Below are 17,991 nucleotides of genomic sequence, written 5' to 3'. Positions count from 1 at the left end.
CACAGAGACCATCATAAATCAATTGCTTGCAGACTCATATCAAAACACTGTCAGTGAGTGGCAAGTGAAAATAAGCTCAGGGCTCCCACTGATTCTGCATTATGGTGAGTTATGTAATTATTTCGTTATCTATTACAATGTGATAATAATAGAAATAAAGTGCACAATAAATGTAATGTGCTTGACTCATCCCCAAACCATCCCCCCTACCCCGGTCCATGGAAAAACTGTCTTCCACAAAACCGGTCCCTGCTGACAAAAAGTTGGGGACTGCTGTGCTAGAATACGAGCTCTGTGAAGAAAGAACTTGTTTGTTTTCTTCACTGCTGTTTCCCAAGCACCGAGAACAATGCAGGCATGTAGTAGGTGCTCAATAAACACTTACTGAATAGTTGGCTGACTACATCTTCCGAGGGATCCTTCTAAAATCTGTCACCTCCTCCAAAATGTTCACGCTCTTAAGGAACTTACAATCCAGTTGCAGGGACACAATCCAAAAGTGAAACGGCTACCACCGGAGTCACCATGAGCAGCACTGAAACAGAAGGAGGGGGAAGAGTTGAGTCAAGAAGCAAAGAGGGGACTTGGAATTGGCAAAGTGACTTTTGAGGATAGCTTTTGTGTGTCTGAGGTGTGGGGATGCCAACGAGGAGGACGCTTGTGATAAATCCTGCCCTCAGAATATGCCTTGATCTTACAACTCTTTCAGGAGTCATTCCTCCAAGAAACACAGAAAACACTCTCTGAATCCTCCACATCCAAAACTTCTGTAGTTCATGCATCACTAAAAATTCAGGACTCGCCCAGTCTGTTCCACCAGCCTTCCCAGGTAAGAGGAAGCCCAGCTCAAGAAAAAAGTGATGCAGTCCCATGGGAGTGGCAAGGCTGCGGCCAAGCTTCCTACTGCAGGCCCTCGTTAGCTAAGATGCTGAAGGGCTTTGGCTCCGCCAGCTGCCAGGGTCATGTTTGCTCCACAGAGGCCCAGCAGCTGCCAGGCTTGGCCACAAGTGTTTACCCTGCTGTGCTGGCCGTGGCCCCGGTTCCTTGCCTGCTTCTGTGCCTTCGCTAACTCAGCAGCAACTCAAGGCACTTGGTCTCTAAGAGTTCTCTCTCGAAGGATCACCTCCCCAAAAGATGCTTCTGGGCGCAAGCAACCCTGGGGCCCTTAGTGAGGGTTAGAAAAACTACGAGATGGCCAGCCCCAAGCTGCAGGTTCAAGGTGATGCAGTTACTACACAAGTCTCTCCATGAGGCCCATAATGACCATCATCTCTGAAATTGCAATCCCTACCTGCCTACTCCCAACTTCCCTTACCTGATGTTTATTATTTATCATTATTTATTGTACAGCATTTATCACTTCCTAATGCAATTTCCTTTGTTGTTGTTGCTGTTAATTGTTCATCTCCCTCTACTAGGATTTAAGTTCAATAAGGGCAAAGATTTTCATCGGTTTTGTTCACTGATGTATATACTCACAGTGCCTAAAATAATTGCTACTGCTTAAATAGAGCTTACTATGCACGAAGCCAGGTTTTAAGCACTCAGTATCAATTAAATCATTTATACTCCTCACAAGAACCTATGAGGAAGGTGCTGATATGTTCCCCATTTTACTGATTAAGCAACTGAGGAACGGAGAAGTTAAGTAACTTGGCCAAGTTCACACAGCTAGTAAGTGACAGAATTGGTATTTGAAGCCAGGCTTACTCATAACTGCTAGGGTGCACCACCAAAGAACGAAACCAAACAGCGCCTTGTACGAAGCAGGCACTCCATAAGTGAATGAATGATTGAATCAATGAATGGAACTGTGAAGTGTTCCCCCTCGTGTGGCAAATCTGGTCTTCCATTCCACCACCGCCACCATCACGCATGTCTCTCCCCAGGAAGCTCTCAGGACAATGAAAGCCTATGTGTTTTCTCAACAGCCCTCCTTCCATCCCTCCATCTCAGCATCCCTTCCTCCCCTCCTTTCCTCTGTGCTCAGTACATGGACAATGGGAAGGGAAGTCTGAGTGAGGGAGAGAGACGCGATACCCAGTACACCAGCGCTGATCCAGGAGCAGACTGATGCAAAGCAGATCGAGACGAGTGCCGAAGGAGAGGACATCTCAGATGGTGGGGATGAAGAATGAGGTGTTGACATTGAAAACTGCTTTACTGAAGAGGTGGCATTTGGGCTGAACTATTAAAGATGGGTGGGATTTCAAGATTATCAGTGAGAAGTGCATTCCGAGCCCCCAAGGCTGTTGGAATTGTAAATTGGGGACAGAGGGTTCCACCTTCCACCGAGGGCGGTGGGGTGGGAGAGAGAGAGAGACTAGGCTTTGTAAGCCGTGCTTGTCAGCGAGGGAAGGGGTGCCCAGGGTCTGCCCCGAGTTGAGGAACAGAGGGACCTGTTCAGTGTTGGCTGACACCCTTCCTCCACAGGGATGACGTCTTTCCTTGAGCTTCCAAGTCACACCTGAGGGAGGTACGGGCTCGTGTTCTTGGTCCTGTCACATCACAGGGACCCATAGGGTGACCTTCCGCAACAGGGCCTCCCTCCTCCTTTCTTTTATGCCTCCTCTCCTGCTCTCTCCCATCTGTCCACGCAATCTCATTTCCAGTTCCTGTGTATATCACCATGTTACCTGCAGCCACCTCTGCATCTCATCTGGGCCCCACTGCCTTGCCTGGGTGGTGGCGAAGACTGATCTCTGGACCCACTCTGCCCTCGCCTTGCTGGGCTTGTGGGCAAGCAGGCAAGCAGCAGGCCTCTGGTTGTTTCCAACTATGTGCCACGCCTTGGGCCAGGGAAGCCATTCCCCTCCCCTCAGCCCCGTGGCCAGTGCCTTGGCTTCACCATCTGGGAAATGAAAGGGTTGGATTCTGTGATCTTGAAAGTTCCTTCCAGCTGCAACCTTCTAGGGGAGTATTTGAATGCCCTCCTTTTGAAGCTCCGAGTTCTGTAGGGAAATGATTACCATAAAAATGTTTCCAGGTCGGTGCACTGGCTTCTGTCAGGGCCTCACTGTTTGACAACCACTGTGCAGACTTAAGTGATATTTACACACAAAAATGTTTTACTGTGGGACGCCATCATTACCCCAATGTCAGGGGCCAAGGATAACACCCCATTACAGGCCTTCCCTGTTATATGAAGAAAGAAAGATTCATTCACTCATTCAGCTAAGCCCAACTGTGTACACAAATCTGTAGTAGGTGCTATAAAAAATAGGCCTGATCTCACCAAGGGCTCAGACAACACAAAATCATCCGATCTGGGGAGGAAGGGACTGGTCACCTAAGAGCATCCACCCTCTGCTTCCACCTCCACCCCAGGGGACGAGCCCACCAAGGGGGCAGATGCCTGCGTGCAGAAGCTCTAATAGTCTGACAGGTAGAAAGTGATTCTTGAGAATGAGAGGAAGCAAACTCCCCGTGGCTTCTGCCCTTGGATCAACTTCTCTACCTGCTCCGCTCTGTACTCCCTACTCATTTCATCTCCCTTCCCTGTGAAAGCCCTTCAAACACCTGAAGACAGAGCTCTTCCCGTCCTTTTCTTCCTCAGGCTACATGGCCTGTTCCTGCAGCCATTCCTCAGGTGACACCAGTGTGCGAGAGGCTTACCACCCTCTGTACTGACTCTCTGCTCTCATTCCTTTGAAGCAGCGTCCAGTGTTTCATCCTGGGAATCTTTCTCTTGCGGCAGATCACAAAACTGTCCGTGGAACAAAGAGATGCCTTGGCTCTTAGAAAAGAACTTACGCTCTCAAAAAACAGATGAATCTCCAACTGCCACCTTTCTTCACGTATCCTGGAAAGCTAACTGGACATGCCTTTAGTCCCACCCAGATCTAGTTCAGACATTGACTGATGGGAAAATGAAGAGACTTGCTCAAGGGCACACAGGAGTTGCAGACAGAGTGACACGTGGCCCCCAGCTCTTTTTGCCCCCAGCCCAGTTCTCTGTCTCCTGTGCCGCATCAGGGCTTTGCAGTTTATCCAGTGACTACTACACCTGCTTGGTCATCAGATCCTCATAACAAACCGTCTCCAGATGAAGTAAACGAATGCCCAGAAAGGGATATCGACTTGTGGGTGGTCCCACAGTAAGGAAGTGACAGAGGAACCCAGATTCAAGTCCAGGTCCTTGGCATCAAGTCTAGTCCTTGCCACTGTAACCCAGTTGTTTCCCCCACTGGCTCTTGTGTGTTGGCCTTGTGGACACAGAGGTGAGATGCCACAGTGACCAATGTGAGGACACACATTTGGCTCTAAAAATCCACCTGGGACAGGACAGAGAAGACCTGCAGAGAGATGATTTGAGGCCCTTGTTGACAGTGAGATGAATGTGTTTCAGCAGTGAAATGTGGTCAGCAACAAGTGTTGGCAAGGTTAATAGGAGGCCACCATCCACAGGCTACCTATGGAGGCAAGAAAAAAATTTTGGCCGTCTTGGGAGGCACTGAGCTCCTCGTTTCTGCAAGGGGAAATAGAGGTGGAATGGCCACTTGGCGGCAGTTCTAGGAAGGATTTCTTTTGTGGTGGTGTGAGCCTCCATTGCCTCACACATTTCCAGAGGCAATGTTTGCTCTAACTTGTCTCGTGGGGCTCAGGGCCTTTTTGAGAGGAAAGATAGGGATGGTGGCTGTCTTGGCCAGGCTCTAGGACAGGTGGAAAGCCAGATGCCAGTGCCATGTGTCCAGATAAAGTATGTGACACCAATGTCAAGGTGGCGCTCCTAAAGGAAATTGGGTGGTGGGTTGCTGCCAGGCTGCCTTCTTAGTGCAGAACTTTCCAGGCAAAAGTTCTTTTAACTATCCTTCTCCTGCGGTGAGATCTCAGCCTGACCTGGAATCAGAGGACTGAGCATACAGCTTCTCCAAATCAGGATTTCCAAAAGAGCCGCAGCTATGTGGTGCAAATTTTGGCCTTCTTGGTTGACAGGGCCACGGATGGACCCACCTGGACAGGCCTCTCCAGGAAGCTGGTTCCTCTCTCACCCCCTCTGGCTTCCTCAGGCCTGAAGTACCAACTTGTCCCCCACAAGGGGGTGCTGGACATAATTCCTCGCAAGAAAACCTAGATTCCCTGGGGATTAACACAATGAATTGCTCAGAGCCTGGAGGGTGGGAGGCCACGTGGGGAGGCACGAAGCTCAGCCCTGAAATATTTCAAGTGCTCTGGGTCAGCTCTGTACTCTAAGGATTCTTAGCGGAATTGTTTTGGGAACAGATCTTGTAAATTCTTATTCTTCTGGCTTTAATATTCTCAGAGCAGAGTTTAGGGAGCAGGGAAGCAGATAGAGGGTGGGAGGGGGGAAGCCAGAGAGGTGGGCCTAGCAGGATTCTCAGTGCAGCCCTGACTGAGGGCACATGTTCAAGGCAGTAGAGAGATGAGGTAAGGGAGGAGCCAGGATATGTAGGAATTTTTGCTAAAAAAAAAAATAGTGTAGTTGAACATCAGAAGATTACTGTTAATCACAAAACCCAGACATCTCAAGGTAATGAATTTAGTGCTTTCCTGTGTATGGGAAGATGCAAGAGCCTAGGCTCGTTGAAATTAGTCCTGGGAGATGCATCCTAACTATCTAGGACCAGTATCCTGTTTTTCTCCATCCTGATGCCCCTTAGGGCTCACAGGTGGGGGTGGCTATAGCAGCTGATGGCAAACTACCACGTAGGCCTGAAGTGCTACAGGGGATACTGAAAGGAGAGACGGCACTTGGGAGGTGGCAGAAATGGGGGCAGTGTCACTTCCGGTGGGGACATGGAAGCTTCCGATCCATGACCGGCCTGTTTTGGATATCCTACAAAGTGGTCCAAGGTGTTTGTGTTGGGGTGAGGGGAGAGCACACTAGAGAGGTGGGTATCTTGGGGCCACGTGGGGCCAGCCCTGACCTGGGAGCCGAAGGGGCCAGCAAACGTATTCTATATAAATGTTTTTAATGAGTTTTGTTAACTGTAGGGTGGAGCTCATTTCTGTTTTCTTCACGGCTTAGTTCTTCAGACGCCACGCTGTGCAGAGATCCCTTCAGAAAGTATGGGTTGGTGTTTCAAGTATGACTGTTCCTCTGCAACCCTATCGCGGGCCACCCAAAGGGGGACTTGAGGGGGAGAGGATGTTATGGTTTCGAGTCAGTAAAGCAAATTGGGGATTGTCGTCAAATTGAACTTTGCGGGAATTCCCTGGCGGTCCAGTGGTTAGGACTCCGTGCTTTCACTGCCACATGGGGGTTCCATCCCTGGTGGGGGAACTAAGATCCCCAAAGCCGCGCGCTGCGGCCAAAAACAAAATAAAACAAACAAAAAAATTGTACTTTGGGTGTACACTTTCCATGTCACTGGGTTTATACTACAGAGTATAAAACGATACAGTGGAAAATAATTATTAGAAGAATTAGGAACTATGAATTCTCTAATCCCATCACTGATCCAGTGGATTTGAAGCACGTCATTTCCCAACTTTAGCTCTCACTTTTCTCAACTAAAATGAAAGGGCCTGACTGGCGCTCTTTCAGTTTGAGAATCATTTTCTGATTCACAGGGGGAAGACCGGAGGTGCTAGTTCCGGATGCCTCCGTAATGACCACGCCCCCTGACATGCCATTTCATTCCCATGGCAACAGCTCTGTTTGGGCTCCACTGGCCTCCAGCTCTTTAGCAGCTGCTGCAGGTCCGAGGTTTCAGGACTTTGTTCAGGGCCACAGGACTGGCTAATTTCTGTCTTTCTCTTACAGTTTCTGAGTTTATGGCTGAAAGTTCTCTCTCCATTTACGGTGAGGTGAGCTCACAGTAAATCCTGGTAGAGTGTAGAACTCAGCAAGAAAAAGAGGTACAGAGGTTTAGTTTATATGAAACACTGATGTGCAAATAATATCAGCCAGGCATTTTGTCCCCCCTCAAATCTCATTTATGAACGGTTCTTGATTGAGTTATCACACAACTGCCCCAGAGGCTGCTAAGGTGCCATCCTAGGAGGCAAGACTTGAGCTACTAGATATATGTGTGACTCCTGAAAAGTCCCTTCCAGACCCGTTTCCTCATCCGTACAAGGAAGAGTTTAGAATACTGCTATGGGCTGAATCGTGTGCCCCCCTCCATCCCAAGTTCATATGTCAAATTCCTAACCCCCAGTACCTCAGAATGTGACCTTACTTGGAAATAGGGTCATTGTAGTTGTAATTGGTTAAGATAAGGTCATACTGGAGTAGGTTGGGGGGTCCCTAATCCAATATGACTGGTGTCCTTATAAAAAGGAAAACTTTGGATACAGATACAGACACAGGGAGAACGCCATGTGAAGAGAAATACAGACATCAGGGGGATGCGCCTACAAAACAAGGCTCACCAAACATTGCCAGTAAACCACCAGAAGCTGGGGGAGAGGCACAGAACAGATTCGCCTTCATCACCCTCAGAAAGAACCACACTCGCTGCCACCTTGATCTCAGACTTCTATCCTCCAGAACTATGTGACAATAAATGTCTGTTGTTTAAGCCGCTCACTTTGTGGTATGCTGTTATGGCAGCCCTAGCAAGCTAATACAACTACATCAGTGGTTCCCCATCTTTTCACTACCAAGAATCCCTTTGCTCTTTGTTCTTTTGTGGACTCCGTTTATTTAACAGATATTTATTGAGTACCTACTATATGCCAGGCCCTTCTCTAGTCATTGGAGATACACAAAGTCAAAAAGCAAAGATCCCTCCCTCTTGTGTTCATTCTATGTTTTAAAACATTTAGTTGGCCAAGTATAGTAGAATTTATTTTAGTTTAGTAATAATTTGGGTATTTTCTCATGAGATAACCAGGATTACCTCATCAGTGTGATATAATTAGTGCCAAAAATCAAACGAAGGTGATGTTTTTAAGTAGCTGTTGATCCCTTATGGCAAGTAAATACATTCAATTCATTAGGTTTCTAAAAATATTAAAAATTGTCAGAACCCCCTTTACTACATTTATGGATCCCTAGGGGTTCAAGGGCCTCATCACAAGGTGATTAGCTAGAGCAGGGGTCCTCAAAATTTCCTGGTAAGGGCCAGATAGTAAATACTTTAGGCTTTGTGGCCCATACAGTCTCTGTCACAAACAACTACACAATGCTGCCATTGTAGCATGAAAGGAGCCATAGGCCATACAAAGAATGAGCATGGCTGAGTTCCAATAAAATTTTATTTATGGACACTGAAATCTGAATTTCATGTAGTTTTCTCGTGTGACAAAATGTTATTCTTCTTTTGATTTTTTTAAAGCATTTGAAAACGGAAAGACCTTTCTTAACGCATGTGCTGTAGAAAAACAGGTGGCAGGCAGGCTGTAGATATTTGGCCGTCTGGCCACAGTTTGCTGACCCATGAGCTTAGATTCTAATTCTGCTCTAGTTCTGGCATTAGGTGGTTCTTATACCCCCAAGGGTCTAGGTGAGGACCGGTGAGGGATTACAAATTTAGTAATTTGAACTCAGACCCGGGCTTCCTGCTCTCCGGTCCGAGGCCCCTAACACCGCTCTAAGCTGCTGGTTTAGTCATGATTTCAGATGTGGTCTTTGTATCCATGTGGTGCAGAAAATAGATGTGCGGTCAGCGGCCCTTTCCAGGCGTTGACCATGTAAGGGCTGTCCTCTTATTAGCAGCCAGTGGCAACCTAATTCTGTCAAGCCTGACCCTAGGCTTACGCACCCTTTTCGTTTATATATCTCTCGGGTTGCGCAGCCCGGGAGGCCCATCTGTCCCTTACTATTTGAGTCCCTGTTGTCTCATTGGCAGCTTTCTGAGCAGCTGCAAAATGTTTTTAACTTTAAGTGGAAGCTGGGATCACCAGCGTCTGGCCTGGAACGGTCTCTCTCAGCAAGGGCTCTTTCAGCTCTGACATTCCCTAGCTTTACGGACTCGGTGAGTGTTAAACTAACTCCTCCCAGCTTGCCACGGCTGGACTTTCACTGGGGGCAATAATTAATGAGGCATTTACTCAAGGACTGGGGAATAATGTGCACTACTTTTTTGTGTTGTTGTCGTCGGAAACTGCTTGGTTGCCTAGCACCCCAGTCGTCTGCCTGGTTTTCCTTGCTCGCAGATCATCTGTTCCAGTCGCCTCGCAACCACAGCTCGGCGACAGGGGCCGGAACGGGGACGAGGAGTGCTCGCGCGCGCTCAGGGGGCGGCCGCAGCACCGCCCTCTCCGGAGGACCATGCTGCGAGGCAAGTCCCGGCTCAACGTGGAGTGGCTGGGGTACTCGCCCGGCCTGCTCCTGGAGCGCAGGCCTCTCTTGGCAGGGCGCACGCCCCGCAGCCCCTGCCGGTAAGTCACGTGAACGCTCGCGACCGCGCCTGCGCCCGGCGTCACAACGGCGCGCCGCGCCTGCGCGCTGCGGCCCAACGCCCGGCGCTCGCCGGCACTTCCGGCGCGGTCTGCTTCGACCGGTCTCCCGCGGAGCCGATTAAGCGCGGACGCCGAGCCCAGCTCGCTTCTGAGCGCCTGCTGCGGGCGTGGCGACGCCATGGAGCGTTTTGATAAAGCGGCTCTGAACGCGCTGCAGCCGTGCGACTTCAGGTAGTCCGGAGCAGGGGCGGGGTCGGGCGGGGGCCTCAAGCACGAGGCGGACCGTCCCTGGCTGGGAGCGGGGCAGGAGGGAAGGCCTGGGCCGACCGGGCTGACCTGCGGTGGGTGGGCGTGAGGTCTGGACCCTCGGGGCCGGAGCTGCGGGCTAGAGGAGAGAGGGGAAGTAGGTTGGGACCTGCAGTGTTTGCACGCCCGGCCCCTACCCTTCGCTCGGGAGCAAGGGGCCCGGGGTCTTGGGGGATAGGTAGGGAGGCTTTCAGCTCATGTTTCTGGCCTAGCACCACTTCTCGCTGTTGTCTATATTGCGGTCTTGCTGTCTGCAGTCTTTTTCCCCACTGCAGGGTGAGCTCCCTGAGGACAGGAACCTGGCCTTCTCCGTCTCCGTGTCCCCCACAGGGCCTGCATCGTCGGGGCTTAATAAATGTTTGCTGTACGCATGAACGAATGGAAGGGAGAAAGGGCTCTCCCTGATTTGAGCCTTCTTCACTTGGGGAGTCAGTCGGATGGGGGCTGGTGGCCGAGTAGAGGGAACCTGAGGAGAGAGCGGGTGGTTCTTGATATCTCACGAGGCAAGAGGATGGGGAGGGGTTTAGCCGCCATTCAGTGTATGCCAGGCTCAGCTTAGGTGCTTTGTTATACATACATTATCAGAATTAAGAAAGTGCTTAGTTTCCTGATTTTTAAAAATGATTAAGTTGACTCAGAATAAGTGACTTGCCCAAGATCACACGGTTAGGTCACACAATAAGTGTTGAAGCTGGCAGTTGTCCAAGCCCACTGACTCCAAAGCCCGTGATTTTTGGAGCCCCGTGATCTTTTTCACTCTCACAATGGCAATGTAGGTGTTTATTTTTTAAATTACTGTTTAGTAGTGACGCTACCAACAGGTATTTTTATTAAGTACACTTAGAATACAGTATAGCCCTCCTAGACTGATTCTAGTGTTTCCTAATGGAATTTGCAGTGAAATCTACTTGCAGTGGAAGTCTTGCTTGCCATAAAAGGGAACATGGTAAGCTCTATCTGCTTAGTGTTTGCTGCAGAAGTTTATATGAAGTGGGTAAACTCTAGATGGTTTTAAGAGTGGGGACACAGTAAGGTTCATCCTGAATTATTTGTTTTGTGTGAGGCCAGTTCTAATTCTGAATGCTCTCATTCATTTCTAACAAGTCTCAGTAACACCCGATCAGAGACACATAGGAGAAATCAGTTGAATGACATCAGTAGCTTTGTTTTAGAATAAATCACCGGTTATACCCAAGCTGGCAAGGAGAAAATGTCCTATAAACACTAGAGGAAGTTTGAAAAACTAGTTCTCAGAAGTTTGTATGCTTAACTTTGTACTTAGTCCTATATTTGTGAGACTGAAAGTCAAATTTTTGGAGCTTAAGGTAAAGAGAGGTGAGAAGGAGTTGGAGATAAGCTACAAATTGTTAAGATATGCTATGTGTAGAGTGCGTGGGGCTAGAAATTAACATGCAGAAAAGATTCTGTTTGTGTGGTGGGATCATAAGTGATTTTGTGTGCTTTAAAACATTTTTATGGTATTATATCATCTTTTCAATAGTAAACTTTTCTCAAAGCCAGGCCAGATAATAGATATTCCAGAGATGATCTAAAGAACAGGAGAACCGGTTAACCTTCCCTTTCTCTAGATTCTCAAGTTTTGTTTCTTTATCAGGTTAGATCTGAATTTTGCACACCAAAAACACATACTTTATTTTATTTATTTATTTAAGTATTTATTTTTTCACACACACACACACATACACTGTATTTTATTTTTACAAGAGAGAAATAAACTAACACCAAGCATTGTAAATGGGTGACCACAACAAAAGCAACAATGATTGCAATTACCAAACACAAAATACACTCACAGTATGTCATAATATTGACATTCAGTCCAGGAATCCTCCACTGTTACAGCTCCTTTACTTTGCAGTGAAAATTGATTTGTATATTTTTTGCCTCTGAGTCCTTGTGGGATTTTTTTTTTATTCAAACAGAAAGTCACAAAAATTATAATCATCCTCATCAGTTCACTCAGTCCCATATAATTAATTTTTTTTCATCTTGATCTTTTGTTAGCACTTTTATGAATTCATCAGTTTTCCATTAGAGTTCTGAAAATGCTTATTCATTCAGTTCAGCAGTATAGTCAGTTACCAGAAACCTGTACTTGTCAGTCTTTTCCATGAATTCCTTGAAGATGAAACCCTTTTATAGGAACATTTTTGCAAAAGCATCAGAGTACACCCAGAACTTTCTGTAATGACAAAAGACTTAAAAATGACCACGGTTAAAGATTTGATGAAAGTTCATAATAATGCAATTGACAAGGAAATTTAGTTACCTTTGAGATATACATTTTAAAGTAATAACTAGAATTATGACTTATAACATTTTACAAGAACATACAAGATTTTTAGAAATTTCATGTAATGTCTGAAACATTTATATTAACATATTTCCGTACAAATAACCCAAAGAAAGTTTAGTATTGTTTTTTTTTTATATATACTGCAGGTTCTTATTAGTCATCAATTTTATACACATCAGTGTATGTATGTCAATCCCAATCGCCCAATTCAGCACACCACCATCCGCACACCACCATCCCCACCCCACCGCGGTTTTCCCCCCTTGGCATCCATACGAAAAACACATACTTTAACTCCCCAAAGAAACACCATGAAGGTCAAGTTTTTTGTTGGGGTCCACAAAAGAATTGGCCAAATACCGACTTTATGTATTTATGTATGTATTAATTTTTTATACAATTTTTAAAGGGTTACACTCCATACATAGTTATTACAAAATATTGGCTACATTCCCCGTGTTGTACAATACATCCTTGTAGCCTATCTACACAATAGTTTGTACCTCCCACTCCCCTTCCCCTGTATTGCGCCTCCCACCCTCCCCACTGGTAACCACTAGTTTGTTTTGTATATCTGTGAATCTGCTGCTTTTTTGTTATTTTCACTAGTGTGTTGTAGTTTTTAGATTCCATGTGTAAGTGATATCATACAGTCTCTGACTTATTTCACTTAGCGTAATGCCTTCCAAGTCCATCCACGTTGCTGCAAGTGGCAAAATTTTGTTCTTTATGGCTGAGTAGTGTTCCATTATACGTATGTATTGATATGTTTGTGTCTGTGTGTATGCATATATATATCGTATCTCCTTTGTCCATTCATCTGTTGATGGATACTTAGGTTGCTTCTGTATCTTGGTAATTGTAAATAATGCTGCTGCGAACATTGGGGTGCAAGTATCTTTTCAAATTAGTGTTTTTGTTTTCTTTGGATGTGACTTTTTGTATTTTTTATATAGAACTCCTGCAGACACTCATATTATTCATAAAGATTATGCAATAAATTTTTCTAAAATTTTTCTGTTAGGAAACAGTGTAAGGGAGCTTATATATGTTAGATGAGAATGTATAGCTGAGTGATCACCGAAGTGGTATGTATTAAAAGATGATTCACTGAAGTATGGAAAGAAAATAGTAGAATTTCTACATAAATTTAAAAATTTTTAACCTTATCCCTTTTAGTGTCTGTTTTTGCATGTGCTTTACATTTTAAATAATGCATGAGTAATATGTGTATAGATAATTTATTTTAAAAACCATTATGCCTGTATGGGGGTATGTGCTCAAAACTTTTATTTAATGATGGATTGCACAGTCAAAAGAGTTTGTAGACCACTGGTATAAACGTGAAATGTTCCCTTCCTTTGTGGCCTGCCAGAAGCCTCTCCTGTAGTGGTATACACAATTATAAGAACTCCTTTGCCTGGATTGTCTAGGGGTACAGACGAATGTGCAGGACTGCCTAGGACACAAGCTGTCATGTTAAGTGCTGTAACAACAGGCATGAACTAAGTGTGGTTGGATCCCAGAGCGATGAACCGTTCCAGCTGGCATTATCAGGAAAGGTGCCTAGAAGAGAGGTTATCCTGGGGGGACCTTGAAGGCTGGGCTGTATTCTTCCTAGAGATATAGATAAAAACTGGAACCTCTTGCTGAGTATTACCAGAAAGAATTAAGTTCAAGTGTTGACTCTGAGCATAAAGTTGGACGTGTGTTAAGGTTGTAGGGGAGCGACACTTGCCACCCCGAAATCTCTCTTTGCTATGCAGATTATTTCACACTGAAAACAGTCAAGGCCCAAAAGACTCAGGAAGAAACTTTGACCTTCCCCTTAATTGCCTAAAAAAATTTAGATAGAGGGCCTGTTCCTGGAAGAGAGCTATCACCAGAGATACCTGCAAAGAGTATGGGCCAGGTGTGGGGAAATGGGGCATAGAGACCGGTGTCCACTTTGTGTCCCATAGACTCTGCATGGCCCAGCAAGCACTTGTTTACCAAACATTTGCTTTGCCATCTTCATGTGAATCGCCACCTTCCCCTTTGAAGTCCCCAACCCCTACCCGCAACATCCTCTTGTCTTTAGCTGAAGATGGTATTTAAGGCAAGGGTTTCGGCCATTTTGGCGAGTTACTCAGTTCTCCTGGGTCTCTTCCACGTATACATGTTACTCAACTTTGTTTGATATTTCTCCTGTTAATGTCTCATGTCAATTTAATTCTTAGAACAGCTGGAAGAACCCAGGAGGGTAGAGGAAAATTTCTTCCTCTCTGACAAGGTAGTGTGAGGATGGTTAGATTTAAGGAAAAAAAGACTATCTAACGGTTAAAAGCTGTAGGGCCTACTGCTTTTAAATGTAACGTATGAGGTGGTATGTATGAGGTATGTGTGTGTCCAGGGTTGCTGGAAGCTTACTACGCTTCACTGTCAGTAGTTGCTCATTTGTGACAGTGCATTAGGACAAATGCTGACGTATATCTACTTATCAGTAAAACAACTTAAGGAATATTTGAAAGTGGGGAAATAACTTTATTATTGTGTATTAATCTGGAGTCCTTTTTCATGTGCACACATTTTTAACATAATTGGAATAGTATACATCTGGGTTGGCAAGTTTTTCTGGAAAGGGCCAGATAGTAAATATTTTAGGTTTTGAGGGCCACGTGGTCTGGCGCCACCACTAAGCTCTGCCTCTGTAGCTCCATGAAGTCTTAGGTGATGCACAGACAAGCGGGTGTGGCTATAATCTTTACATTGCTAATGTTTTAAGTAACAGTTTATCTGACTTGTTTTTCTTTAAGCATATAATTTTAAAAGCTTAATTGCATTCTTCAGAATCATTTTATTGTATTGTGGAACAAAACTTCCCATTGCAATATTTCCATTGATTTTAAAATAGTCTGGAAGAATAGAATTCACTGAACAAAAAGTGTCTCGATATCAAACTTTTAATGCATCCATGTGTGAAGGCCGTCTAAGTTGTACTCTAGCTACTTAATTACAAAGACATTTGAGTTTCCTTCAGCTGCTTTCAGATTGTTCTAGGCTCCTATTTCTTTGGAGATTCTCAAACCTTGTCTGTACTGTATTCAGCTAGCCACTGATAGGATGCTTTGTGAAGGGACGTTCATTAGTTGTTTTCGGTGTATCTTCTCCCTTGCTACCTCCATTGTGAATTCTGTAAATCGTGTACATTTGCATAGCACTTGGGAGATTACAAACCACTTTTCTGTACTTTATACCTCCTTTCACACTGGATCTGCTGCTGGATTTCTAGGATCTTCTAATTTTGAGTCCCTGGCACTGCCCCTTCTTCCTCTCGCCACTGCTTTCAAGGCAGGAGCAGTGTTCCCAGCATCTTTTCTGTGGGTATTTATAGCATTTATGGACACAAGAATAGTTGGAAATGGCTGTGCAGGCTCTGATTTTCTCTTTGTTTACTTTATTCCAGAAATGAAAGTTCATTAGCATCCACTCTGAAGACGCTCCTGTTCTTCACAGCTTTAATGATCACTGTACCTATTGGGTTATATTTCACGACTAAATCTTATGTTTTTGAAGGTAATCCTAGACCATAAAACAAGACATTTTCCCCCTTAACTATATTTGAGATTCTGTGCTTTTATGACTTCTTTATATCTTTAAACCGGGTATTCTTAATTTTGCTTCTTCTGTTTTGCTTTTCAAAAATCACGTTGCATGAAATGAACTTTTTCATCACTTGGTTATTTCAGTTTGACATCATACTTGCTTATGGTTTTCTGTGGAATAGCTTGCAGATCCTTTCTTTTAACAGCCCTTTGAGAGCAAGAGTTGCCTGACATGGGAGGAGGAATTTGGGGGAATGTACCTTTGGTGGAAGACATTGGAAGGAAGAGAAAATAAAGCTCCCTTTTTTAATGTCAGAGTCCTTAGATGAAGTGATCAGTTGTGGTTTTCATTCAACATAATGTTCTTCTTGTGTAGAATGTATTCAGATCTTTAAGTGAATACTTGATTTATCACCATGCAAATCATTCCTTTTTAATTGTCTGACTAGTTAAATATATAGCTACTAAAAATTAGTATGCTTTGTTTTTTGTATTTTGATACATTTTGGAATAAAATGGAAACTTTTTTTCTCTCGATAGGCGCCTTTGGGATGTCCAATAGGGACAGCTATTTTTATGCTGCTATTGTTGCAGTGGTCGCTGTCCACGTGGTGCTCGCCCTCTTTGTTTACGTGGCCTGGAATGAAGGCTCAAGGCAGTGGCGTGAAGGCAAACAGGATTAAAGTGAACATCACCTTTTGATAGCATTAAATTGATTTTTTTTAAATGGTAAATGTGTCTGGAGTAAATGATTTTATGGTAAGTGGTAAATGATTTTAATAAAGTGAAAGAACATCAATCTTATGGAATCACGTTTGACTAGTGTAAATTTTGATCCTTCTAAAACAGTGGTTTGTATCATCAGTTTTAACTGTATGAGCCTCTCATTTGCAAATGAGAATTTGGAAAAGTTCAATTGGTTACAAATAAGTATGTGAAATTAGTTACACATTATTCTGGGAGGAATTTCATTATCTTACAACAAAACAATATTTTATAGCATTTCGTCTTTTGGTTGGCTTTGAGTTTTACTCCTCTGGATATATTCAGATGTACATAGTGGAGCAAATCTAAACTTTATTTTTCGCTGGAACACTTTTCCTAACTATCATGAAAATACCACGTCATTGGGTTTTGGGTTGTAAATGCGTATTGGAAATTGCTTAAATTGTGGACACTGGAATTAATCTGAATGTCACTGAGAAATTTTGCATAAAGTGTAATCCCTCGTCAATAGAAATCTTTCATTACATTATTTCATGGGGAAACTAGGTTGAATCACACCCATTCATGTAAAAGGACTGGGTTTATTGAAGAATGCAGACAGCAAAGCAGAGAGAGCTACCTGCCTAGGCATCCAGCCTACTCCCTAAAGGCCCCTTTCAGGCCAGCCTCCTGCTTTCAGACAAACTCTGTAACGATCTGCTTTGCTCTGGTCATTCAACAATGAACTTACTCTTTAATTACAAGGTTGTGTGAACTCCCTCTAAATTTGTTTTTCCTACTTTTTAATAATGTATATGAGTGAATTTACATTTAAATGTGTTCATTTTTGCATACTTAGGGAGTGTAAACAATCCTGAAAATAGGTTATTTTTATCATCCAGGAAGTATTCTTGGAATTTCTACTCTAGTCTTTTAAATCAGTGCCAGTTATATCCCAGATACATCAATAGATAATGTATCTAAGTTAGATAGTCCTTGAGGTCCTTTCTGGTAGAAAAAGACCCTGTGGTTTTACTTTCGTTTCCTTGCTCTGTGTTCTTTCTAGCCGCTTGGTACTACTTGTGTGCAATCTAAAAACACCCCCCAAAAAAGTGCATATTAAAACAGGAAGAAAATTTAAATTCCCTGTAATGTTGCCACCTGGAGATAACCACTATTTTGGTTTACATCCTGTGCGCATTTCTTAATGCTAGTTTGTTACACACTAAAACTTTGGTTTAAGTTCAAATTCTGCCCATTTTACCTGGCGGCTATTTGCATTTTTTCAGATGAGTGATTATTGGCCGTTTTCTTAAAAAGCACATTCTACCTTTACTTTTTTTTAAAAATAGTAATAGCTTTCATTTATTGAGTCTTTTTTTTAACATCTTTATTGGAGTATAATTGCTTTACAATGGTGTGTTAGTTTCTGCTTTATAACAAAGTGCATCAGTTATACATATACATATGTTCCCATGTCTCCTGCCTCTTGTGTCTCCCTCCCTCCCTCCCTCCCTATCCCACCCCTCTAGGTGGTCACAAAGCACAGAGCTGAGCTCCCTGTGCTATGCGACTGCTTCCTACTACCTATCTATTTTACGTTTGGTAGTGTATATATGTCCATGCCACTCTCTCACTTTGTCCCAGCTTACCCTTCCGCCTCCCCGTATCCTCAAGTCCATTCTCCAGTAGGTTACTCTTTTAACTAGATATTTCATTGTACAAATTTCCTGTCATTGATAATCCCTAATACAATGGCCCTTGCTG

The 17,991-nt window shown here is 44.2% G+C and overlaps 1 protein-coding gene across 3 annotated transcripts; it reads left to right on the top strand.

Moving 5' to 3' along the window:
• The first annotated feature begins 8,716 nt into the window (after positions 1-8,716).
• VMA21 (vacuolar ATPase assembly factor VMA21) lies at positions 8,717-16,328 on the top strand. 3 transcript variants are annotated; one of them, XM_060138202.1, is made up of 4 exons: positions 8,717-8,885; positions 9,067-9,291; positions 15,381-15,490; positions 16,060-16,328. In XM_060138202.1, exons 2-4 carry the CDS (start codon positions 9,182-9,184, stop codon positions 16,200-16,202), a joined length of 363 nt encoding a protein of 120 aa, XP_059994185.1. In that variant the 5' UTR covers positions 8,717-8,885; positions 9,067-9,181; the 3' UTR covers positions 16,203-16,328. The 3 variants fall into 3 exon arrangements, with proteins under 3 accessions (XP_059994185.1, XP_059994184.1, XP_059994186.1); XM_060138201.1 differs by having other exon boundaries at positions 8,718-8,885; positions 9,031-9,291; XM_060138203.1 differs by lacking the exons at positions 8,717-8,885; positions 9,067-9,291 and adding an exon at positions 9,382-9,543.
• Positions 16,329-17,991: the final 1,663 nt, after the last annotated feature.

Source organism: Lagenorhynchus albirostris, chromosome X (assembly GCF_949774975.1).
Source record: "Lagenorhynchus albirostris chromosome X, mLagAlb1.1, whole genome shotgun sequence".
In the NCBI taxonomy this organism is placed as follows: domain Eukaryota; kingdom Metazoa; phylum Chordata; class Mammalia; order Artiodactyla; family Delphinidae; genus Lagenorhynchus; species Lagenorhynchus albirostris.
The sequence above is the reverse complement of the archived record's forward strand: the minus strand, read 5'-3'. Positions and strand labels throughout refer to the sequence as shown.

Excerpts from the sequence above, each read along its gene's own strand:
- VMA21 (XM_060138202.1), top strand. The coding sequence starts at position 9,182 with ATGCTGCGAGGCAAGTCCCGGCTCAACGTGGAGTGGCTGGGGTACTCG. Across the intron at positions 9,292-15,380 it reads ACGCCCCGCAGCCCCTGCCG|AAATGAAAGTTCATTAGCAT; the intron begins GTAAGTCACGTG and ends ACTTTATTCCAG. Across the intron at positions 15,491-16,059 it reads TAAATCTTATGTTTTTGAAG|GCGCCTTTGGGATGTCCAAT; the intron begins GTAATCCTAGAC and ends TTCTCTCGATAG.